We start from the raw sequence: 27,534 nt of genomic DNA, 5'->3' as shown, positions 1-27,534 counted from the left end.
CGCCAAATCTTGGAAAAGACCCGTGAAAGGAGAATCGACACACACCACCTCTTCGTTGATTTCAAAGCTGCTTTCGACAGCACGAAAAGGAGCTGCCTTTATGCCGCGATGTCTGAATTTGGTATCCCCGCAAAACTAATACGGCTGTGTAAACTGACGTTGAACAACATGAAAAGCTCCGTCAGGATCGGGAAGGACCTCTCCGAGCCGTTCGATACCAAACGAGGTTTCAGACAAGGCGACTCCCTATCGTGCGACTTCTTCAACCTGCTCCTGGAGAAAATAGTTCGAGCTGCAGAACTAAACAGAGAAGGTACCATCTTCTATAAGAGTGTACAGCTGTTGGCGTATGCCGACGATATTGATATCATCGGCCTCAACACCCGCGCCGTTAGTTCTGCTTTCTCTAGGCTGGACAAGGAAGCACAGAAAATGGGTCTGGTAGTGAACGAGGGCAAAACAAAATATCTCCTGTCATCAAACAAACAGTCGTCGCACTCGCGACTTGGCTCTCACGTCACTGTTGACAGTCATAACTTTGAAGTTGTAGATAATTTCGTCTATTTAGGAACCAGCATTAACACCACTAATAATGTCAGCCTGGAAATCCAACGCAGGATTGCTCTTGCCAACAGGTGCTACTTCGGACTGAGTAGGCAATTGAAAAGTAAAGTCCTCTCTCGACGAACAAAAGCTAAACTCTATAAGTCGCTCATAATGCCCGTCCTGCTATATGGTGCAGAGGCTTGGGCGATGACAGCAACCGATGAGTCGACGTTACGAGTTTTCGAGAGAAAAATTCTGCGAAAGATTTATGGTCCTTTGCGCATTGGCCACGGCAAATATCGCATCCGATGGAACGATGAGCTGTACGAGATATATGACGACATTGACATAGTTCAGCGAATTAAAAGACAGCGGCTACGCTGGCTAGGTCATGTTGTCCGGATGGATGAAAACCTCCAGCTCTGAAAGTATTCGACGCAGTACCCGCCGGGGAAGTAGAGGAAGAGGAAGGCCTCCACTCCGTTGGAAGGATCAAGTGGAGAAGGACCTGGCTTCGATTGGAATATCCAATTGGCGCCACGCAGCAAAAGAAGAAACGACTGGCGCGCTGTTGTTAACTCGGCTATAATCGCGTAAGCGGTGTCTACGCCAATTAAGAAGAAGAAGAAGAAGCAACGCTAATGCGCATTGAAATTTTATGGTGACAGATGGCACACTTGTGCATTTGGACAGCTGATAGTGAAATTAGTTTATTTATTAAAACAAAAAGTGAAATGAAAGTGTGTGAAAAAATTGAAGAATATTGGAAAATGGATAGCAAACTGTACGTTGTTTATTTTCTGCCATCTAAAAATTCTAAAATTTGTTTTTGTTAATATACTTACACATAATTTAATTAGCAATATAAAACTGTTTACCTCTGGCTGTGAACGCAAACAAGGCGGCAGATTTCAAGCGACATCTGTCAAACAATAGCAAAAATCTGTCATTTTTAACCAATGTTGCCTACTAAATTCAGCCAAATGCACGAAATTCTTGTGCATTACAAACTTGCATTCACATGGGTCAAATGCGCAAATAAATGTAACTTAAGCCCGCTAACGCATATTAGCGCTGTCGTCTGTCAGGGCTATTAAGCTATGTAAAGACTAATAGCCCTGACAGACTCGCGAAATTAATGCGCATTAAGAAATGCTAATGCGCATTGAAATTTTATGGTAACAGACGGCAGAATTGTGCATTTAGACAGCTGATTGTGAGATTTGTTTATTCATTAAAAAAAAAGGGAAATAAAAATGGTTAAGAGGAAATTATTAATGGCAATTTTAGAAAATCAGTATGAATTTAACGAAAAAATTCGTTTATTATTAAATACGTTAAAAGACAAAAAAGTGCAATTAAAAACTGTTTACATCTGATGCTTTAAACACAAAATAGGCGGCAGATTTCAAGCGACATCTGTCAAACAATAGCAAAAACTCACCATTTTTGTGCAGTGTTGCCTCCTTAAATTTAGTAAATTCAGCTAAATGCACGAAATATTTGTGCATTACTAACTTGCATTAACATGGGTCAAATGCGCAAGTCGATTTAAATTAAGCCCGCTAATGCAAATTAGCGCTGACGTTTGTCAGGGCTATAAGGGGCGAAGTCTGAGGATAAAAGCAATATTTTTCTCAAAAAAGAGTAGGGGAAAACAAACTTTAAGATGAAGTGAGTGAGGTTGCAGTGTTTGATAATCACTCTGCTTCTTGCTATCACAGATATACATACATATATGCTACTGTGATCATTGAAAGGAGAAATTGTTTTTAATTTATACTTCGCGAGTTTTTCGAATCGGAAATTTTTTTTTGTAAGTTGCTAGTATTGTTGGTGACTAAATCTATGCTAAATTTCGCTTCAAAATATTCATAAGTATTTGAGATACGTGTCATTTTGTGATGCTCTAAAAGTGATTTCTTCGATTTTTACTATGTCTGAATTTATTGACCAGAGAAGTGCGCTAATGCACCATCTCATACTGCATTGGTTATTCCTGATCATTTCGCCACATTTTCAATTAATATCGTGCCGCAACCATCGCATTCGATTGATTTACCTTCATGTAACTTCTGGCTATTCAGCAAATTCGCATGACCACTCCGAGGACACTGTTTTGACTCAATTGAGGATATAAAAGCTAAAAGGAAGAAGGCTCTGATGGCCATCACGACGGAGGATTTTTCCAAGTGCTATGATGCCTGGAAAATTCGTTTTCATAAGGGTATTGCAGCGGGAGGGGATTACTTTGAAGGAGATAAAATGGACAAAATTTACCTTTCAATTTGATCACAGTAGTATACTGATTTTCGTTTTTCGAGTTAACCTGATGTGGAATATATCGGTCAGTGTATGATGTATGTATATACCTGGTTTACGGTTTGCACCTTATGGTATTTCCCTGGCTTTCTTTCTTGCAAGTTGAAACAGAGAACACCGAGAAGGAAACGTCGGATATCCTATGATCAGCATGATGAGCTGAGTCAATTTAAAGATGTACGTCTGTCTGTCCGTCTGTATATATGCGACAGTCCCTCGGTTTTGGAGATATCGACCAAACATTTTACGTACGACCTTTTCTCCCCAAGAAGTTGCTCATTTGTCGGAATCGCCGATATCGAAACTCTGTAGCATATGGCTGCCATACAAACTGAACGATGGGAATAAAGTGCTTGCATGGAAAACTTTTTTATTTGACGAGGTGTCTTCACGAAATTTAACACGCTTTTTTTGTCTTCGGCAATAATGCAATCTCCGAATAAATTGTTCAGATGGGACAACTATAGCATATAGCTGTCATAAAAACTGACCAATCGAAGGTCTCTTGCAAGAGATCTTTTATACTTATGAGGATTATCATAGCTTCGGTGTTAACATTTTGTCTGTTTTTTTTTTTAATATTTTCTCAAAATTAACTCTTTAGAACTTCTTGAAGTTGATTGGAGGTGCTAGCATATTCGTCTGCATGGCAATATGAAATTGAATCTCTCGAACTTAATTGAAAGTTAGTAGTTGTATTGTTTTCTACTTCTAGAACAAGAAGCATGCTCTGCTATGTATTTATCTATGTATATCCAATTTATCGTATTTTCTCAATTTCGAGACATTTTTATTTATGCTGCACATTCACATTTTTGTGTGCACTAAAGGTTTTTTATTATTTTATGAAAATTCGTATGTATGTCATTACATTTCTTAAAAGTCTTTCAGTCGAGGTCATATGAACTAAAACTAAGGAATTTTTTCCATTTTTTCGCAAAATTCGAATTTTAGAAAATATTTATTTATATGAAACAAAAATAAAAAATAAAATTTTAGTATGTACTTTTAGCTGATCCAAGCTTATTTCACTTGCAGAGAGATACAGACGAACAGTATATAGTACATAGAAATCTATCTTCATTTACATACACACCTAAATTTAATAACTGCTTGAAGTCAGCATTGTTGAGCTTTTGGTCTGCATACCTATATATATATATATATATATATGTGTATTTACTTAAGAACAGTATTTATGTTTTGCCAGTAGCATGACCAGACGAACCGAAAAATATATATGCAAGTACTACAATATATGCACCCATATTACACTTCTTGTTTGTTTACAAAATATGTTTCCATTGTACTCTTACTCCATGCATAAATATTTGCAAACATATGTCCCAATGCGACATTTTTATCATGCAAACACTGTAAATGTACCCTGTGGGAAATTAATATTATGTAACTTTAAAATACATTTTCAACTAAATTCTTCTCCAAAAAGATTTTCCCTTATGCCTCTGCCTCAAGATAGTCAAAAATTTATAGATTTTTCAAACATTTTCATGGAAGTATGCGAAAAGCTTCCATCGAGGCTACGTAGAAGAGCAAAAGTGTCTTATACGATATAATACAAGTCAATATATTGATGGCTCCCGTTCAGCTTGAGCAGTTTTGAGGAGCAGTTCGCAAAGCTTCATTGATCAAGCGGCTCAATAATTTCCACTATATTTTATTTCTTGTTGGGCAAGCTCTATCGTTCCCAGCAAAAATTGCATCTATCATTGTAAATCAAATGAAACCTTTTTTTTTGTACTGGAGACCCTTTGGCTCTCAATTGTGCGCAACTTTCTTCCTTTGTCTCTTTCAGAATATATTTTCGTGATTTTTCACTGTTTTAATTAAAGAAAAATTTAATATAAGGTTGGCTTTGAGTCCTGGCAAATACCGCATGTATATTTGTGTATAAATATGTATGACTATTGACGGCAAAAATGTGAAAGCTTTACAACATTCCCACTTACACACGCAAACACATGTAAAAAGTTTTTCGTATTGTTATGTTGACTTTAATATCACTCATACGCCATGTCGTACGGCTAGCCACATGAGCTACGCATGTGATTTATTGAGTGATTTCATTCAATTTCATACTTTATAGCCTTTCTCTAAGTGAAACGTTAGCTCGCAGTAATATTGCGCTTGTAAAGAGGGAAAGTCAAACGAAACTTCAGAAAATATTAATATTTATTATGAGCAGTTGTCGAGAGTTCTGCAGTGTGTATTTACATAAAGGTCCAAGTAGATGTATTTACGTGTTCTTCGAAGTCTTTTGATTTATATGCGTATAAAAATAGCATATGTGTACTTGGGTATATACTATATGTATTTGAGAAGTGCGTATGGCATAAAAGTTTATAATTTGAGTACTGGAATATTTATGATATGACGCGTTTAAATTGGTTAGTGTAAATGCTTTAGTGTTGGATATCAAGTTATATCCTGTACATAGTTTTATATAATAATATATATAATATAATAATATAATGTAATATAATGCAAAAATATAGCTCTGATATAGATTAGGTGGAGACCGCTAACCTTATTAAAAGTGCGCTAGACTCAATGGAAAATTATAAAGTAACGATAACTATTTGCTGTTTGATATATTGGAAATTGCAAAATGTATTTAGGACAGTGTCTTGCAAGGTCTGAACAATTCTAGGAGAGAATGATATAAGCAAGTATAATCACCAACAAATCTTCAATTTTATTGTTTTCTGATTTTATAACCTATTCTTACAGAATACGCAATCACATTTTCATCACTTTTTTGTTGGTAATTTGTTTTCTAGCTCACGATAAATCAAATTTTGAAGCCAGGAATCAAATTATAGGGAGATAAATACTAATTTCATAGCTATTGCAATCTGATTCCGGAATTGGTGTCAATACTTTATAATAGATAGTGGAAGAAACCGGTAATTTAATCAGGCTAATTCGTCTGATATTCCGTCTTAGTCTAAGATAAAAAATATTTCGACTTCAGTCCAGCGAAAGAAAGCTGCAGATTTGAGAAAAACTGTTCAGATTTTTCCGTCTCGCCTTCTTCCAAACATGCTTTGAATATCGTCGGTTATAATTTTCCCCTTTAGAATGAAAGATTTATAAAATCATGTCCTCAATTTAGTACGAGTATTAAGCCCTTTATACCGCAAAAAACGTTTATATTAGAATACAAATGATAGTGCATCTAAGAGTTTTATCTTCAGGGTGTATAAAAACAACTATGCTATGGATTTATTTGGAACTTACATGTATTGGTAGCCAGCATATGGCAAATGCGCACACAACCACAACGACCATCCGTGTTACACGCCGCTTGCCCTTCCTGTAAAAGAAAATGGATAGAAAATATTTCAATAACAGAAAAGGAGAAAAAGTTTTTGAAAACACAAAACTTTGAGTTCAGCCAATGAATGGTCGTATGGAAACCATAAATAACCATTCCAGAGATGACCACTATAATTTTTAATAAATGTGAAAGCTATGTGTTTAGTTGTTGGTGTTCTTTGTGTCTCCAATACCTATTCATCGTAGAAAGTTGTTGACATTTTCTTCCTTAGGACTTATGATGCCACTGGGAGTTTTTATATAATTGGGTATGTAATCCCTTCTTAAGTGACAAGAACTACAAGTGCAGTAAGTTGGCTAAGTACATTCAAGATTAAACTTGATTCAGATGGGTCCATTTAAACTGCGCGTGCAAATTGAATTGATAAACATTTTTTTCTAGATGGGTACATCCTTTTTTTAGGATCGTATAAATTTGATTTTCATATGTCAATTAATATGTGACATACTACTGTGACAAAAAATTATAAGACATTTTAATTTAAATTTCGCGCGAAAACCTGAAAACAGCGTGGCGTTAACATACATATTATGTGTACATATTATGACGTGGCGTGAAACATATTCTTATTAGCGATGATTATTGGATCTATGCTTACGATCCGGGAACAGACGATCAATCGACCGAATTTCATGACAAAAGTTAGCCGAAGCCAAAAAAATACGTTAAAGCAGATTAAAAATCAAGGTTTTGTGGACAATTTTTTCGATTAACTCGGTGTGTTGCACTCTTCCGACCGGCCAAACTGTCAGCAAAGAATACTATTTGAGTGTTGTGCGTCTTTTGTGCGAAGCTATTCGTAAAAAGAGGTCAGAATTATGGATCTAGAACCTTTGTTTTTGCACCACGATAATGCACCATTGCATACTGCAATGATTCTTCTTAAGTTTTTTGCCAAATTTTCAACCAAATGACCACCGTTTTCACCTGATTAAGCTCCGTGAGACTTCTGGTTATTCAGCAAACTAAAACGACCGCTCCGAAGAAACCGTTTTGAGTCAACTGAAAACATAAAAAGTGAATCATTACGCGCACTGAAGGCTATTCCGAAAATTTAAAAGTTGGCCCAAGTGTAATGGGGCCAAAGGGGATTACTTTGAGACGGACGACGTAAAATTTATAGAATAAATTAAAAATTTTAAAATGATGAACAAAGTCTTACTATGTTTTGCTCATCGTAGTACTTATGTCCATGAAAAAAGTATTTTGGTATTAAATATTTTGGGTATGAAGCGTGTCAACGACAGGTTCATATCAAACGACTGAATTTTTGGTGGAAAACGAAACCAGAGTCATTGCTCAGTCACCATATTCGCCACACACAATATAAATATAAAAAACCCAGCTAACTAATTGACATACAAGTTGTTGTATAGAAAAAAGGTTATTATAATCTAGCAAAAAATGTTTATCCGAGTCCAAGTCAAATTTGATCTTAAGTGCTAAAAACAGCCACGTTTTAACAAAACTCTTACAAAAACTTGCTCAAAACATTTAAGCATTCGCCATTTTCCGCGTTTCTTTTTTCTTGACATTTTTATAGCTTTACTGTAACTTTCGTTTCCTTTCTCTGCACTAATGTACCTTTGTTTTTTTTTCACTTTTTCATTCTCTTAACTATTATTCTTTCATCACTGTTTTCCACTTTCTTGTTCAGTAATTTTTTGTGTTTTTTTTTTCTGTCTATACTATTGTGATCAAATTGAAAGGTGAAGTTTTATTTATACTTTTTTCCAATATCACGTCAAAATATTCATTAGTATTTGAGATACGCGTCGTTTTTTGATGCTCTAAAAGTGATTTCTTCGATTTTTACTATGTCTGAATTTATTGACCAGAGAAGTGCGCTAATGCACCATCTCATACTGTATTGGTTATTCGTGATCATTTCGCGACATTTTCAACTAATATCGTGCCGCAACCACCGCTTTCGCCTGATTTACCTTCATGTAACTTCTGGCTATTCAGCAAATCCGCATGACCACTCCTAGGACACCGTTTTGGCTCAATTAAGGATATAAAAGCAGAATCGAAGAAGGCTTTGATGGCCAACACGACGGAGGATTTTTTCAAGTGTTATGATGACTGGAAAATTCGTTGGCATAAGTGTATTGCAGCGGGTGGGGACTACTTTGAAGGAGATGAAATGGATAAAATTCACCTTTCAATTTGATCACAGCAGTATAATACCTTTGTTGTTCAATGTTCTTCTCGTAATCCTCTTATGCTTTAACTTCTCATTTTTATTCAGTTTATTTGTTTTTCTTTTGATTTACTCTGTTTTCCCCTTTGAAACCTTTTTGGTTCGCTGACTTTGTAAGTAAGCTTAATATAGCGAGTTGCATGAAGTGGAATATCTCAAAAAGGTATAATTTTGAAAACTTCCCGAAGCTTTTAGAATTTTACTGCTAAAATCTGATCTATATTATTCATGCGTTTCAATCAATACACTTGAGTTACTACATAGCAAAAATCACTTCTTTAACTAAATGTAATAATGCTTCAGTGCATAAAACTACTTTTACCGATAAACTTGGTTCGAAAGTTGCATTTCGCACATAAAAAAACTGATACTTATACAATTAAATATTTAAAGCTGGAAAAGTGTAGGATGGACCAACAAATTTTTCGCTCAGTTCAAGCAGCGCCGATAAACTGTAAGGCGAATGATTTTAACAATTCTATAATTAAATTTTCCGTTGCAATCATGAGCGCGCAACATTTTCGCGGATTTCTTATGCACAAATACCGTTGGGTTGATGGAATTTAAGCGAAACGCGTAGTAATTACCTACCGATTAATGATGTTATATATGCTTACATGCTATACGAATATTTGCACATCAGTAGTTATGTAATTTAATTTGATGCGTAGGCACGTTTCACCTGAATGTCAGTCTACCGCGGACATACCGACGCGAAGGACTAAATGTATGTAATATGGAATGACTGAATGAGTTAAGAATCTTCTTGTGTAACTTTTGCTTATAACTTCTCTTCGCAATCCGATTTATGTATGTGTGTGCACGAATGTGTATTTGTAATTAAAGCATGCTACTCAAAAGCTCAGCTTTCATTGATTTACTTTTTTTTGGCTTGCTTACCTTGATTCTGCCGATGGCTTACAGCCGGGCGCGCTCTTCCATAGGCGTGCCAGCATACACATGTACAAGAAGAAGATCAGCGTTAGTGGTGTAACGTATGATGAAGCGGCAAAAGAGACCTGCAAAAGTGGAAAATATGTATCTTCTATGAAAGACATTTGCTGAAGAAACATGTTTCTTACATAAAATAATTTATAAGTACATACTTCAATTAAATATTATTAAGTAAATTTGTCATATAATTAATTCTATAAACTATTGAGTAGTCGAGATCTTTTCGTATATCTCTAGTGGTACCAATCACATTGTGTCATACCATATATTGTTAGAAAGGTCAGCTTTAATTTAACCACAAAAAAAATTAAATTCGAAGAAGTTGAAAAAAAAGTTACAGCTAATCAAAAATGAGTGAAAGTAATGAAAAAATTCGCTATATTTTGAAATTTTTTTATAAAAAAGAGAAGAAGAGAAGAATGTTATGCAGCCACCAATGAAATTTGTGCAGTTTACCGAGACGATGCTGTATAAGTTCGTGTAGCACAACAGTGGTTTGCTTGCTTCCGTTCTATAAATTTCGATGTGAAAGATGCATCTCGTTCTGGTCGACAAATCGTTGAAAAAGTCAATGAAAATTTGGAAAGTATTGATCAAAACCGTTATATAAGGCATCGAAAAAGATCATGGTTCAAGCGTGGTGAAACTCAACAAATGGTCTCAAAGTCAGAATTGACGTCTCGAGAGCTTTTGCTGAGTGCTTGGTGGGATTGAAAAGGAAACATCCACTATGAGCTGCTCCAGCCTGCTCGAACGATTGATTCTACATTTTACTGTCAACAGCTAATGAGATTGAAGCAAGCAATCGAAAAAAACGGCCAGAACTGATCAACAGAAAGGACAATTCAATCAGGACAACGCTAGACCACACAAATCTTTGATGACTCGGGCTTGCCTGGGAGGTTTTGATGTATCCACCATTGTCGTGACCTTGCATCATCGGACTACCATTGGTTTCGGTCAATACAAAACTCCCTTATTGGAGTAAAGTTGGCTTCAAGAGAAGCCTGTGGAGATTACTTGTTGCAGTTTTTCGCCGAGAAACCAGAAAAGTTTTACACTGATGGAATAATGTCTTTAGCGGAAAAATGACAGAAAGTAGTCGACCATAATAATATATATTTGATTCATTAAAGTTTACTATAAATATAAAAAAAAAATAGGTCAAAGTTTGGTTAGAAATACGAAAATACTTTTTCGACTACTCAATATATACACCAACATAAATTAGTACTTTTGTCCATGATACATAAATGTTCATGGCAAATTCCCGGAAGCTCATTCATTTATTCATTCCATTATGTGTTTGTATTGTAAATTGATAGCCAGACATTTTATCGCTTGGAAGCTTTGAAGATTACGTATACACAGACATCTACATATATATAAGTTCTAAGTTGTTGTTCTAGTTAATCGCCAGCCACTTTTATTGCCCGTCATTTGCACGCTCATTTATTAGTTAACAGCTAACTGTTGTGTAATTAACGCAGCATTCAAACGCCCTGACAAATCTGACGTAATCCAATTTAATTCAATAAAGGCAACACACAAATTGCACAGTGTTAAATTAAGCTGTCATGCTTCGTAGATCAAAGTTCTTCGATGCGATTGGCTCTAGTGTTTATTGTATATATTGTAACCGTAGTAAATTTATTTTTTATATCATTCCAATAATTAATAAATATTTTGTTGTGTACGAATGATTTTAGGTAGTAAATAATCTGAGAAATGGCAGTTCTTTAGTACCAAAAAGTTAATGGGCTTTGAACAAACTACATATAAAGGTCAGGTTAGGTTTGGTTAGCGTGGTAGGCCAATGAGCTACGCATAGACCAGTTTTGGTTCTTTCCGATACCAAATCTAGTTCAGTTACTAGGTCCTTGAGGAGTAGTCATATTTTAGGATGCCTGCGGGTGACGTGAATTCCAAAGTACTTCGTGACCTCGCTATCGATACCTACTCCAGTGTATCATACCGTGTTTAACCCAGATGCTTGCCAATGCGGGAAGAGCTCCTGCACACTCTATGCTCCATTTTTCCCCTGGTACCTTGCTGTAGACATTTCCGGCAGTCTTCTCGATCTATCAGCCCTATTTTGCAGGCGTGTTTCGCCAACAGTTAACTCTGGAATTGCCTGCAGGTACATTAGAAGCCATCTCCGCGGCTTTCGCAATAGCAAAGTTTTTAGCTTAAAATAACTGCAGTCGTCAGGCCTTTCTGCCTTATGTCTAACTCTTCACTGTAGTCCATTTTTGAGCCACCGGTATAAATGTTTAGAGTGTTGCGCGCAGTTAAAATACCTTTACGCCAACCATTTTTTCTATTTTTACTTTGAACCTTCTTTCCCAGATGAAAAGTGGGTTCTACATGTGAATTCTCCTGCAGCCCGCAGTCGTTTGCTGAGCATTTTTCAGCGAAGAGGTGGCGGGTTTAGTACCGGTTCAAGAGCCGCCGTTGAAATTGTTCGTAAAGGACAGGTTATGCACAGCGCAGCGAGCCTCTGAACTCTTCCTATTGGCTTCCGGTAGATGGATTTTGGAGCCCGTCTACCTTATTACTGCACCGTAAAGCAGAATTGGTTTTACTCAGGTTGTGTTGAGCATATAAAGCATTGCTAGACTTTTTCACTTTTTCTTCCACAGTTTGCTTCCACAGCAGTTTGCTGTCCAAGATTATCGCATCATACTTGGTGCGGTCTTTGGGAGAAAGTTGTGTCCCATATATAAAATTAACACGACAAAGTTACTATTCCTTTTAGAAAGACCTTAAAAAGGTCGCGTAATCATACATACTCTCTTGAGGAAAAAGCTATATCATAATCCCGAAACCATATATAGGGGATGCAGACTGCTTTTAAGCTTAGATTTTTTTGGACCTACAGTTCCCTTCAAGATTTAATCAAAATGGAAACATTTCGCAATTTCAATACACCAATTGATCTGAATTTTTGAAAAGTATTTCCCATAACATTTTCAACCTCAATTTATTTACAGTTACCATGACAGTCAACCTGACTATACGCTTGTTATTTCTGCCTGCAAAATTTATTGTTTCACAATACCTTTGTCCGCTTGCAAAGTCAGCAATAATAACGTGGAAACATACAGGTGTTTTTACATGCTGCCTCCTTCTCCTCTATTTGACAATTCGTGGCCAATATGGATGCAAGTGCCGCTCCATTTGCATTTCTGTTTCACTCGTCTGATGTTGTAAGCATCATTTCGCTTGCTCGTTCGCACTTTAAGCACACCTTTATGGCTTTCGTGGAGTTTCGTTTTCCAATTCATTGAATTTGATATTGTCATTTTTGTTTTCGAATCCGAAATGCTGACGATTGCTGGCTAGCTTTATTCTACTTATATTTGACTTTACATGGAATTTTATGGCTGAATTTATTTGTTTGTCCTTAAAAGCCACCAAACTTTAATGGTCCGACTTACGAGAAGAGCCATAAATATTTTACAGTTATTTGGAATTAATCTTTGCTATTGTTGACTAGGCGGAAGAAAAAGTAGTAAAATTGGGTTCATATTCTGTACATACACTCAACTCTGATATATACATATATATTTCATAATGTTTTCTTTTCCTTTTTAACTTCTATTTTATGACTATTCTTGAAAGTTTTTTTATTTTGGAACACCTCGAGCCTCGAGAGAATTTTCGAAAACATATTTCTACAATGTTAAATGTTATGTTAGTAGAAAGTATACCATTCATAACTCTTAATTTCTTTAATGAAATCCAAATCCATTGAAATAGTTTTTCCAGTGAAAACGGACTGCAATTGAGGAATTTAAAGAAGCTTTGATTAAAGCTCCATCTATGATTTACTGAACGGGTTCATTACCCCGTTAGGTGTTTATAAATTCTGTTTTATTGTTTTGATACCATGCTCTTTATGTATACCTCTCTCTAGGGGGTCATTATTCGTTTAAGGGGGTATTCTGGTCTAGAAATTTAAAAAAATCTAAATTTTTTTTTATATTTTCAAAGTTTAACTATTCAATAGAATATGTGTACAAGAGGATTTTTTTAAATTGAAATTATTTTCGGCATTATAGGCATTTTTCGGCCCGGCATCCAAACTGGTTCGGACGGAACTAATCGAACAAAAGACTTTACCCGAAACTTTAAACGCGTTTTTCTCAAAACTGACTTTTTCGGAACGATACCCACGATTTCTCAGGTTCTACTAGACCGATTTTCTTGAAATTTTTAAAGAGCCTTCTTTATAAGCCTGCCTATGGTTGGAACTAGCCCCATCCCCAAATTTTTATTTTTTATTACTTTTAAAAAATTCGAAATAGTCAGAAAAAGTGATCCAAAAAACTTTTTTTTTCAGGCAGTCGCCATTTTGTGAAAAATTTTTTTCCCCACCTATCCGTAGTTCCGGCCATTGCGACATTATTCTAGATTAATAATCTTTTTTTTTTGGTTTCAGATAACTAGGAGGGTTGAAATCATGGGTATGGTCACGTGGAAATTTTTAGAGACCCCCCACTTCGTCAGCTCATAATTTTTGAATTTTTTTTACTTTTTTTAGTTTTTAATTTTTTTCTGTACTCTTCTAAAGTTAACAAATAACTAATAAAAAAATGGATGGTAAAAATATTAATTGCCTTTTTTTTACGACACTTTAAAACTTACTTGAAATTCATGCTTCTAGACCAGAATATCGCCTTAAGAACTCTATTTAGTCATTTGTGTCTGCTTTTGAATTAACCTATTTCTGTTTGAATGACTACAGTCTCTCTTGCAAAATTCGATCAAACATTCAATTTAAATATGGTAAGTCCAAAAAAATAAATCTTGCTTTACACTCGACCAATAGAGTCATGGGTTTAACGCACCGAAATAAAGGAGTGCGGGTGAATGGACATGGATACATGAGCACTGATGACTTGTTATTCCAAAAAAAAAACACAGCCAACAAAAAAAAATAGATTGAAAATAGGCCCGCGTAAATCTGCTATTTGCTGTGCACTTGAAAAGAGCGACCGAGCCAGCAATTTACACAATAGTTGAAATAAGTTAAAGGCAGGAAGATAATTTTATTACTATTTTATTTTCTGACCTCTGGGGCTTAAAAATAAGTTCCTAAATAGTATCAAATCAGATAGGAAAAAATATTCAATTTATGAGTTTAATTTTAGGCTCAAAGCATAGTGACGCAAAAATAAAATGGAAAGTGACAGTTACAGTACATACAAATTAATACTTGCGATACAGTTAACTATCAGAATGTTGATGGCCCCTCGGTAGATAATGGTACACTTCTGAACGTTCTTCTACTATCGAAAAGTTTCCTGTGGCTTTCAAAAGTCGCTTTAATAATGAGCTTTTCAATAGTGACGCTACAAAAGTAGACCGATAGGGACAGCAAACGTCGCCGTATTTGTTCCCGCTCTTTTGACATTTCTCTTCTGTTAGGTTTACCATTCCATCATGGTAAGATATACGATCCAACAACTTGTCGAAATTACTACTTTAAGAGCGCTACGTTCAATTTATGGTCGTCATAATCATCCTGTCAGATCAACAACTGAACATCTAGTGGAAAAATTTGAATCCACAGACATAGTGCAAAATGTTCTCGTGCCAATGAGACAAAGAAGTGCCCATAGTGTCGAGAATATTGCAGTAGATAGTGCATCAATTGAGGAAGACCCAAATCAGTCTCTCACACGTCGTTCTCAAGCGTTGGGCGTCTCTGTGACGTCGTTGTGCCGAATTTTGCGAAAAAATCTTGGCCTACATCCTTGCAAGATGAATTTAACGCAAGAACTGAAGACGCTTGAGCACCAGAACAATCGTATTTTCGTGAATTGGGCTGAGCAACAACTTGAAAATGATCCGGAATTTCATCACTCCATGGACTTAAAAAATATGTGGTTCCAACAGAGCGGCGCCACAAGCCACACAGCGAATGTCACAATCGATTTAGTAAAATCCAAGTTTGGTGAACGTGTCATCTCACGAAATGGCTCAGTCAATTGGCCGCACCGGTACTATTTCCTGTAGGGCTACGACAAGTCTATGGTCTATGCCAACAAGCCAACGACGATTGATGAACGTCCTACGAATATCGAACGTGATTTTGCAGCAGTATCGGCCGAAACCCGTCGAAAATTGGGTTCAGCGTCTGGACTTCTGCAAGCGTGCCCGTAGTGGCCATGCAAAAGAAATCTTGCTCCATTGCATCGAATGTACTTTCCAAACCGTGTTTGTTTTATTAAAAAAAAAAAAAACTTTTGTAGCGCTCTTATCGAAAATTCCATTACTATCGAAAAACTTCTTGTAGCTCTCAAAAACCGATTCAACATATTTTCTATAATTTTTTAGAAAGTTAAGTTTTCTTAGCTAGAGGCATTAGCACGATGTTGCATGACTCATTCTTATATCAATTCAAAATTCGTCCTACCATATTCCCTTTCAACTTTCGCTCTCATTTTCATTCCAATCGCGCACACTCCCCTCTCTTTCCGAACAATCGAGTAATAATTTTGATTTCCAAAAACTTTTTACGACTTTTTAAATGATTGTCGGCTTCTGGGGTTAATTGAAAGTGAAAACTCATAAGCGACACATTCGCGGATAAATACCAATACAAGTAAATGTACATAGATGTTTGCGAGTTTACCAGTATATGGATTAATGACAGTTATATATAAATGTCAACAATAAATAAGCAAGTTATGCCAACTTATTTCCTTTGTCAACGCTTGCTAATAACTTTCAGAGTTCATTGGATTTGGCTGTCATTTATATGTATATTCAAATATACAATTATGTGGATATATGACTTGAAAATGAAATGCTCGAGTGTTGAATACAAATAAATATTTTCAGTGCGAAAAGTTTGAGAATAAACACTTAGAAAAGCTCAGCAAGAAGTTCCTTAATTGCATTATGACCTAAAATCCAATGGAATTAAGTGGAAAGAAAAAAAAATTAATAAAAAATACACCCATTTTGTTATCCTGTGGATATATTTTGTGAAATGTAAATTATTTAGTTCTTAAATTATGAGCCGTTAGTGGTTTTGACATTAATTAACTTTCACAATTTCTTACTAATTTTTTCGCTAAATACAGTTAAACCTGGAAAAGCGAGTGTTCAAGGGAGCACAATCTCATTCTCACCTAATAATATACATAAATAAATAAAGCTGCACTGTCGCTTATAGAGTTATAGCGCACAACCCTATGTAAGGGGTGTTTCGCCTTCTCACTTTAGCTCGCCTTCAAACGAATGTTCTTTGGCTACCCAGAGGATACTTTGCCGTGGTACCAAGTTCAAACATAGCGGCGTAGAGGCAGTTCCTTTTCGTGTTGTCGAAGGTGGCTTTAAAATCGACGAAGGTCACGGGTTCTTTTCAAGATTTAGAGCATGGTAAAAATCTGGTGGATTGTAGATTTTCCAGGTCTAAAGCCACACTTATAAGGTATCAGTTTGGTGACGGTTCGATTCAGTCTTTCACACAGTGTGCTCGATAGAACCTTATACGCGGTGTTGAGGAAGCTTATAACACAGTAGTTGGCGCAGATTGTGAGGCCGCATGCAATTGCAAAAAAGCTGATGCATTTTCTTTATCAGTCCTTCGCCACCGTATTTGAATAGTTAATTCATCATTGATTACACACATATTTTATATAATGTCCGTTGGTTAAAAGTTCTATGATATTTGCCGAGCACAACTTCTTCCTCTTTTCGGCACCGGTCGCACTTCCGCCCTCTTTAGCTACATTGTGTTGGGTTGATCGATATCTTAGTCACCTATGTACGAGTAGGACGCAATTGACAAACGGGAGGGTGGCATATACGTGAAATCTATCATCCTGAACTACGCAGAACACAACCACTGGTCCTACATTTGAAAGAATTATCAACAAACTGCTCCCAAGCGAATGGCGATCAGAGAAATTTCCTCACTTGCGTGAACTTCTACACATGACTCCAGTCCAGATCCTATGCCTTTGCTTTCTCTAAATCGGGCCTTTGTCGATTCATCTTTTAATCATAAATGATACTCCAGCCTTGGATTCTTCGTTAGCTCTTTCATGCTAATTTACATGTTGCATGTGCTCATATATATCACGCAGACTCTATAAATTTATAAGTTTATTTATTCCCAATGGAATATGAAGACATTAATATGAATAAGATCTAATAAGTTAATTACAAGGAATAAGCACACCATGAGTATAAACCCAGTTCACTTAGTAGAAAAGAATAAAGTTGGGTGGGAACAATCCTATCCTAAAGAAACTAATTAGCGGTCGCAAATCATGAATGTTCCGTTCATATATGGCCAAAACTTATTCCGCTGCTCAATATTCAAAACTAACTCAACATATTTGATTTTAACGTACTTGTGGTATATACTAAGAACTTCACTTCCTTGGCAGCGTAAAGTTTTAAAATATACGCGACAACTCCCTAAGCAAATAAATAATATAAACTTGGCAACGATAAAAAGGAAAACAGAATGCAAGTTCAAGGCCATCACAACAAAACAAAAAAGAACAAAAGGTTATTATTACATACAGACAGTGTAAGCCAGGTCAGAAGAAACATAAAACTCTTTCGACGGGCAATTCCTTTGCTTACGATAACTTGAGTCCAATGATTTCAAAAGTGTTTTAAATGTCGGAAATGCTAAAAAAATAATTATTTTTATATTTACAAGCAGATGAGTGCACGATTGCGCCAGCGAGTTGTCGACAATGCTCTTGAGTTCCAGCTTAATAGTGAGATGGAGGTACTAGTGTCAAAAATTGTGGTATTACAAAAATTTATAGCTTATTAAGCGTGTCACCCTTTTAAAAGTGAACGGTTGCTGAGCAAAAGACGCGATGCTTCGATGAGTTCTCAATCGGGGGGAAAACCAAATATTCGTAGAAGTGATGCGTGTATGTGTGTATTTAGGAGATTGTAAAGACAGTACAGCATCACGTTTCAGTAAGGCGATTAGAACTACACAGATGTGACGATACATATGTACATACTACCACATGGAGCTGTATTGAAAATGGAAATCTCGACATTTTTACTGGTTTGACGGTTATGACAACCGGACGTTCAATATGCTTGAATGCTCACGAAGATTTGTTGGACTGTCCTTCAGGCGTTTGAGCGTGTATTTATAGAATTGTGTGTTGTCTGAGTATCGATGATGCAATGCAGTTCCCCGTAGGAAACAATAAGTTAGTCGGTGAGAAAATATAAGTATAGAACTAGAATTTATTGACTTAAACAAAATTTGTTAAAAGAGAACCGATCTTTTTATGCTGATTTTTAGAAATCAGATTCCAATGAAAAGTTTACTTCAGTATGCTACCGAATGGTATACCCTTCCGATTCGCATACTTAAGTAAGTTTTTCACTAAAAATATGGCGACTTGAATAAAATCACTTTGAAAGTGTTTCTTGTGAAAGAAATTCAACCACACAGTAGTATATGTGTTTGGGATTGGTATAAAACTTGATAACTTCATGCAAAAATTTTGACGTTTGACATCTCAAGTAGGTACTATAAAGATGTTGGCTGTTTATAAAGGCAGTGGGTCCACTAGCTGGCCGTTTATACTAGTTATAATCTATATATAATAATAATTGATTTCGCTTTGGGGTAATGACACCTACATATATAATCCGGTATGTCAGGCACTTTACCATTTTTATTATTGATACTCATCAAACACTCGTCTGGCGGCAATAGTTAGAATGTTTGTCTTATTATTCTCGCTGCGCTTTATTTCCTTGCACCGGATGCTTGTTTAGCTCGCAAACATGAAAGCGAATCCGCAAGTATGCTTCCGGCAAAGTTACAAATAAATTGTCAAAGAAGAATATGAACATTTAAAAAGCATTACAAATGTATTTGCACCGTGTTTGTAGATATTTCTGTAAGCATTTGCTTACTTATAAATTAAACTGGGACTTATTTTTGAATTCTTGGTTGAGTTGTAGCCAATTACCATTGGTATAACTCTAATTCTAACTGTTTTATGTTCGACTAACATGGGCTTACTACTAACTAGTCCCAAAATAGGTTATGTATAATTTCAAGCTCAAAAATTGGCTTTAATATAAGAAAGGGAAACCCAAAATCGTTTAGTGATGACATAAGCACCTATTTCTTTCACTACACATAGACATAACTAGTGTCAGGAGACCTCTTTTCAGTTAGTAATTAGTCCAATTAAGTTTAGCACACCAATAGTTTATTTAATCTTTTTTAAAAGATAGTTTTACAAAGTTTTTTAGAAGATATATAAATAATAAATACAAAGTAGCGAACAGCGAAACGTGTGTCCGCAGCCGACACCACTCGACGACTCCTCTTGTGTAGATGCCACCCCTTGGCTGTTACTATTTAGGACATAGGTTGCCAGATTGTTGACACTAGGGATAACGCTCATTCATTTTATAGGCCGCTACATTTTCTCCTATTTTCCCTTACCATCATAGTGATTCGATTTAAATAATTTCCCTTATGTCCGCAAGTATTCATAAAGTGTTTTGTCTCACACACAACTGCATGATTGGGTCAACTCGACCACGAATAAGCTCTACGTTAAGAGTTGTAAGTGCTTTCGGCAATCGTCACAATTCAATGAAAAGCCAATACTTTCAATATATATGTAAGATTATTTACTGATCTTCTATGAAGTTCGAAATCAGCATGACAATTGTGTGAATAATCTGCAAATAATGCCACGATGCTTACAGTATGCTCCATCGACACAAATCCCCTTATACATAAGTACTTGTATAGTATATGCGTATAAATGCATACAACATACAAGTGGCTGCCGCAGCTGTGCAAGTGCCTTTAAGTAGTAGTAAGTAGCAAGTACTCTTAGCAATTCAGTCAATATACTTATTCGTAATACCTCTTACGCGGTTATAGTCGAGTTTATAACAGCGCGCCAGTCGTTCTTCATTTTCTCCGTTTGACGTTAATTGGAGATTTCATGTGTAGCCAGTTTCTTCTCCACCTGGTCTTTCCAACGGTGTGGAGGTGCTTCTCGCCCTCTGCTTTCTCTGGCGGATATTGCGTCGAATACTTTCAGAGCTGGAGTGTTTTCTTCCATTCGGACAACATGACCTAGCCAGCATTGTCTTTCAATTCGCTGAACTATGTCAATGTTGTCGTATACCTCATACAGTATTCGCCGTGGAAAATGCGCAAAGGACCATAAATCTTCCGCAGAACCTTTCTCACGAAAACTCGTAATGTCGACTCATCAGATGTTGTCATCGTCCATTCCTCTGCAAGATATACCAGGACGGTGATGATGAGAGACCTGTCGAGTTTGGTCTTTGATCGTCGAGAGAGGACTTTACTTCTCAATTGTCTACTTAGTTCAAAGTATCACCTGTTGGCAAGAGGTATTCTGCGTTCGATTGCTGGTTCCAAGATAGGCGAAATTATCTACGACTGCGAAGTTAGTTACGACGACTGTTTGTTTGATCTTCTGTCATCAAACAAAAAGTCGTCGTGTCCTCGTTTATAACCACGCCTATATGCTTTCTTATCTAGCCTGGAGAAAGTAGAGCTAACGGCGCGGTCTTCGAAGCCAATGATATAAATATATAAGATGGTACCTTCTCTATTTAGTTAGTCACACGAAAGAGAGTCGCCTTGTCTGAAACCTCGTTTGGTACCGCACGGCTCGGAGAGGTCCTTCCCGATCCTGATGGAGATTTGGTGTTGCTCAACGTCAGCTTACCAAGTTCAAACATAGCGGCATAGAGGCAGTTCCTTTTCGTGTTGTCGTTCATCATTGATTATACATACGTTTATTCGAATTTTTCTCAAAAGTGCTACGATATTTGCCGAGCACAACTTCTTTCTCTTTAGCTCCATTGTGCTGGGTTGATCGATATTTTAGTCACCTATGTACGAATAGGGAGGCAGGTATCTCTTTCAGATGCGTGAAAACTATCATCCTGAACTACGCAGAACACAACCACTGGTCCTACATTTGAAAGAATTATCTACAAACTGAAATGAATATGGACTTTGAGACCAACGATACGGGTAATTCCGATATAGGTTAGAAGTATAGAATGTTCGTAGGTGAAATATTCTATGGCATACATAATTTCAACTATTTAGAAAATTCATAGAGTAAAATGAAGCTTATTCCGTTAAAAGTTTCTTGCTTGCGCTGTTCAGTAATGAAATAAAGCTTACATCTCTTATTTCTAACTTAACCATTGAAAGCCTGCACAAACGCAAGTATAATGGTTAGGATTCTCTTCATGTTGAGTGAAAAGTAGCTTGTTATAAAATGGTGTCACTTGCCTGAAAAGCAACGAGATTCCAGATTCCCTCATGCGATGAAAAGACACACGCTGTGTAATTACGTCCTTTGAAATAGTATAGCTGAACGGAGTGCGATAACGCCACGGGTATGGCCGATGTCACAATGGCCACCCAAGCACAAATGATGGCACTGCAAAAAGAAAAATGTGTTAATGACATTTTCTGTCTCCTAATACCAAGTTCAATTAGCGATATGTAGGTTATTTTAAGTATTGTATGTACTCACAGCATGGCATTGCGTTCAGTGCGTAGGGACATACTCGTGACCGGATGTACGACAGCCAAAAAACGATCGAGAGACATCAGCACCAGCGTGTAGACACTGCCATGACAGGTGACCACAATCATGTATTGCACAAATTTGCACCACAAGTTGCCGAATGGCCATTCGGGCAGTACATAATCAGTTGCGGTGAAGGGCACACAAAAAATCACGAAGAGTATATCGGAAATGGCTAGATTGATAATAAGCAGGTTGGTGGTGGAGCGCATCTGCTGGTTGGCGACGACCACTGTCAAAAAAAGATAAGATAACTTGAAAACTTATTCAATAACTGTTCAGCCTATTAGTTGTTTAGGTTAGAAATGCATTATTTTTAATTTTACGTTGTATATATACTCTACTGAGATTTGTTTTAAAGTAGAAAAAAGTCTAAATCAAGGGAAGAGAAGTGTCACCTTCTACAATCGTTATTACTACGAAGGTTGGCTTTTATTTTTCGGGATCTGGCAACCATAGTGTTGCAATGTGGCAACTCACAACTTTTTTGGTAAAATTTGACATTTTTGATGTAATAAATACTCAGAACTTATGACATACAAGCAATATTTGTGTTGTTTACAATAACTTAAATATTCTTCTCAGCCAAAAAATGGAATTAAATCGCGAAAATGTTCGAGCGATTATTTTTTATAACTTTAGATATGAATTAACTCATCAAGAGTGCATAGATGAACTAAATTTAATTTTCGATGATGAAGCTTCATCAAGGGCAAGTGTGTATCGATGGTATGGTGAATTCAATCGAAGCCTAGATCACTATAAGACGAATTTCGAGAAGGTCGTCCAATGTCTTGTTGCTGTGCGCGAACTGGTATTGCAACATCGTCGTGTGACCTATCGGGATTGAAATAACTATGGGCGTTAGTGGATGTCTTTCAAGAAATCTGGTAAACCAACCGCCGAAGATGTTTCATTCTTCACAATGACAATGCGAGCTCTCAAACACGGACTGAAACAGCTGCATTTTTAAGCACTTGAAACATCAATTTGATGATTAATACACTGTAATGTCTTGACTTGGCACCGAATGAATTCTTTTCATTCCAGTACGAATAAAAAATAAACTAAGAGGTCACGTTTTTCGACATTTATAAGGCATGTTTCGGTGGTACCTCAATCAGAGCAGCGAAAGTGGCTCGAAAATTGGAAAAGTGAATAGATATAAATGAAGAATATTTTATAAAAACTATAAAGCGATTTTAGAGATTAAAATTTGTTTTTGTTCTCTAATCCCGAAATATAAAAGGCAACTTACGTATGCAACAATTCACATACAATTTTGGTTTTTATCAAAAAAATTTCGGACCTGTCAGGAGACAAAATTCAGCTATATCTGCTACTTCTTTCACCGATTTTAATACAACAAGACTAGAAGATATACGTTTGAATCCAGTTTAGCTGTGGTTTAGATTATTCTAAAATTTAAACTTTGTGTATATGACACACTACTGTGATTAAATTGAAAAGGGAATTTTGTCAATTTCTTCTCCTTCAAAGTAATCCACTCCCGCTGCAATACACTTATGCCAACGAATTTTCCAGTCATCATAGCACTTGGAAAAATTCTCAGTCGTGATGGTCAACAGAGCCTTCTTCGATTCCGCTTTTATATCCTCAATTGAAACAAAACGGAGTCCTTGGAGTGATCATGTGAATTTGCTGAATAGCCAGAAGTTACACAAAGGCAAATTAGGCGAAAGCGGTGGTTGCGGCACGATATTAGTTGAAAATGTGGCGAAATGATCACGAATAACCAATGCAGTATGAGATGGTACATTGTAGCACTTCTTTGTGCAATAAATTCAGACATAGTAAGAATCGAAGAATTCACTTTTAGAGCTCCATAAAACGACGCGTATCCCAAATACTAATGAATATTTTGACGTGAGATTTAGCATTGATCTCACTAACAGTACTTACTTACAGAAAAAAAATTTACCGTTTCGAAAAACACTCCCAAACTCTATGTATATAGCCCCTTCTTTTGGAAGATGTCGTGATTAACAATTTCGTAAATCAATAGTCTTGAGACACTTATCGTCATTTCTCAAATGACCGTTTATTCCACTTAAATTAAATATGTAGTTAAGACTAGGCTTATTTCTTTCTGAAGTACATAAAGTGCATTCGGAGATTTTTACGATAAGTAAATTATTCAACAATGAAGTTCCATTAAATTTTGTATGCCAAATCAAATTTCAAATTATTCAAAGATCATCAACACCATCAACATCAACTGATGATCAAAATGAAATGAATCAAATTATTCAAAGTTCATCAACACCAGCAACATCAACTGATGATCTAAACGTCACAGAAAAAAATAAAGGAATTGGTGCTTGAGAATCGACGATTAACAGTCAGAGGTCTTACTGACATCGTTGGAATATCGGAAGGATGCGTGAAACCCATTTTGAAAGATCATTTGGGCCTAAGAAAAGTGAACGTCTGTGAAACAATGCCGAAGCCGGAAAAACACGTCTGCACGCGTCAGTAAATACTAGAATTTTTAAGTCGAAGTGCCATTTACCAGACGATCACTCTACTTGATGAAATGGAGCCACTTTTCCCCTTACCAAATGCTAATTTTTTTCGTAGAGAGCCCATAAAAAATGCTGCGTTGAGTGACACATCTTCAGCTTCATTGTAAACAAAGTCAGACGAGTTTTTAAGAGTGCTTAGAGAGAACGAAACGCCTGCTTTACTTTTGCGTTGACAGTTTTTGTTTGGGCTTATTTGTGTCCTCGAACGCATCTACACAATCCTACTCATTTCAACCAACTTTTGACATGAATTTAAACTTTTTGCTTTGTTGTAATCTGTTACGCAAATATAGTATGATGCAAACATACAACGATATACGAACATATGTATATTGGCGAACGGTTTCATCAAGAGGACATGAGTGAAAAACAAGCTAAGCCATGTCAAAGTTGTGGTTTACAAATCCCACAGATCTTTCGTTGCATGTAAACAAATTAATCCATGTGTCTTTATGTACTGCATGTATTAATTTTATATATATGGCATGTAGTATTTCTACAGATATGTGACGAAATTATATAAAATAAAGCAATCTGTTACAACTCTTTGGTTATCCCGAAGTACAAAACTCAATTTACTTTGAACTTTTTTCCGAAACTTAGTAGAACTAGATAGTATGAAAACAAAGTTGTAAGTCATTTAAGTTAAAGTAACTACTCGTACATGGCTAAGTCCTTCAACATTTATATTAACACACTTGTGCACTATGTACCACTAACTTTTTCAAGGTGTGTGTTTAATTGTAACATCAGCAGAAATGGGAAAAACACCCCCACTTGTGTTATATGTAAGTGAGAAAAAATGCAAAAGCAAGTGCCGTTTTAAATTCTTGTATCATTTTAACAAAATGAAATACGTGTATCAGTAGAAAATGCAAGAGCATACAGTCTGCTTCATGAAAACGAAACCGAAACGGTTTATAATTTCGATTGGCCCAAAACGTGAATTTATCTGCTCACCAACGTATTCTCTCAATAAATCCATTGATTGATGCGATGTGTGGGAAGTGGTCCCGTCTTGCTGAAACCAAATGTCACGAGCTTTAATTTCAAGTATCAAATAGTCGGTTATCGGTTATCATGGTCCGATAACGGTCGCCATTGACGGTTACGTTCTCACTGATGTCATTTTTGAAGAAGTATGGATCGATGATTCGGCCGGTCCACAAACCGCACCAAACCGTTGTTTTTTGTTAAATCTGTTCAGGTTGATCTTCGTCCCAAATGCGCAATTTTGCTGGTTTACATTCGCATTGTTTCAGAAATGGGTCTAATTGCTCAATCAAACTTGGTTCGGAAACCGCGGATCTTCTTGGAACTTTTCCGGAGCCTATAGAGTGAAGCGCTGTCGATTGGGTAGGTCGAGCGACGTCAGTTCTTGAACAAGCTGTATTTTGTACGCTTTCAATTTAAGATCTTGACGTAAAATGCATCAAGTCCTTCCATACGTCAGTTCGAGTTGCTGCGAACGGCGCCGAATCAACTCTCGACGATCTTTGGGTACACTCTCAGCTATGGCTGCTACATTTTCTTCACTGCATGCTGGACGTGGTCTATTCGGTCGAATATTAAGTATTAGAATATTAAAAACTACCTTTACTTAAATCACCTGTTATGGAATCTCACTGAACTCGCTGGGTTTCCCCGGTTTTGACTGGCTCTTCTCCGCTTTCACTGCGCTCGAATTTGGTAAATTTGCATCCTAATTTAAAAATAGTGTTTCTTCTCGCCTCTCACCACCCTTCATTTATTGCCTTTCAGTGGCTACTATTGCCCTTATAGCCTCTGCCCGGCTCTCTGACCTTCTCATTGGCTCTATTTTGTTTTTTTTTTGCCGGCCATCACCTGCTCTCGCTCACCCTACTTTGCTGTCATTGTATCGTGTTATCGTGTCAGTTCTTATTGGTATTTTTCCTTTCCCCGAGCTCTCACTGGGTCTCCGCGTTCCGTAGCGGATTTCCTAGTAACTCTATGGCTCTGGCGAGATCTCTCTTGTATTTACTAACTTTCCTTGGCTTTCACCGGCTTTCTAAACTCATTCCACGCAATGCACTTTCCTGAATTGTTTTTAAATGCCCTTCGTTGAGTAATATTTATACCCAGGCTTCTCCTTGGAAAGGAAAAAAATTCAGTAACCTAGCAAAAATTTGATGGACTTTGTAGCTACACTTACATCTTTTCGGAATTGCTGTGTGAATTGCAAGTGCTGGTTTGTGACCATAAATCCATCTTTGGCTCATTGACACAATGGTATAAGGATAAGATAGTCTGAGACGCTTAAATAAGATCTAAAATTGAATGTGACATGACATGCTTGAATATCTATTCTCTTTGTAGTAAATATAGTTTTATGGTGAATGAAGAGTTCCTTTCTAAAGGTAATTCCCTTGAAGTCATCTGAACCAAATTTTCGATTGGTATATTTTGCGACTTTTCAAGCTGCAATTGTACATATAAAACTTATATACTTGTGTGAACGTAAGTATACAATTACAACAAAAGTTTGCCTTGAATGGAAGAAAACAACAACTGTGATAAGTACGAGGCTAGTCGATAAACCATGTTGTAGTACATGCAATTTCAAGACACAATGGCTATTGCATGAAGTGGTTTGCAAAAAAAAAGGAAATTGCAAAGATACTACTACTACTGTATGGCCTTGACTTCCCACTTGCCTCCGAAATAACGTAGGTGCTCAACAAAGCGCGGTTGTTGCAGCCTGACACCTGACTAGCCCGTTCACGTACTCAAGCATGTACATATGCGCTCATGAGTATACATATACCGCACACATGCTGATAGTTGTTCAAGCCGTAGTATGCTTTCTATTTTAGCTGAGTACTTGTAGATTCTAGACTTGAAGAGCCCTCAACGTCGGCACGCTTGTACACGCCTGAACACCCCTGAACACTTTTGCTACAGTTTTACACCTGCGTTTTACGTAAGCACCCTTTTATTACACATATTTTACTGCAACATTCA

The 27,534-nt window shown here is 36.6% G+C and overlaps 1 protein-coding gene and 1 long non-coding RNA gene across 3 annotated transcripts in view; one reads left to right on the top strand and one right to left on the bottom strand.

Moving 5' to 3' along the window:
- The window catches only part of LOC126759729 (uncharacterized), a 170,353-nt gene that overhangs the window by 46,649 nt on the left and 96,170 nt on the right, over positions 1-27,534 (top strand). The gene's annotated exons all lie outside the window — the stretch shown is intronic.
- LOC126759724 (allatostatin-A receptor-like) overlaps positions 1-27,534 on the bottom strand; it is a 64,443-nt gene that overhangs the window by 19,018 nt on the left and 17,891 nt on the right. The window contains exons 3-6 of the mRNA XM_050474765.1: positions 21,953-22,238; positions 21,706-21,856; positions 9,333-9,451; positions 6,130-6,205 (exon numbers count right to left, since the gene is read on the bottom strand). Of these exons, the coding sequence (XP_050330722.1) occupies positions 6,130-6,205; positions 9,333-9,451; positions 21,706-21,856; positions 21,953-22,238 (632 nt within the window). The remainder of the gene's footprint in view (positions 1-6,129; positions 6,206-9,332; positions 9,452-21,705; positions 21,857-21,952; positions 22,239-27,534) is intronic.

The sequence above is a fragment of the Bactrocera neohumeralis genome, chromosome 5 (assembly GCF_024586455.1).
Source record: "Bactrocera neohumeralis isolate Rockhampton chromosome 5, APGP_CSIRO_Bneo_wtdbg2-racon-allhic-juicebox.fasta_v2, whole genome shotgun sequence".
NCBI lineage: Eukaryota > Metazoa > Arthropoda > Insecta > Diptera > Tephritidae > Bactrocera > Bactrocera neohumeralis.
This window is presented reverse-complemented; position numbering and strand designations above follow the sequence as displayed.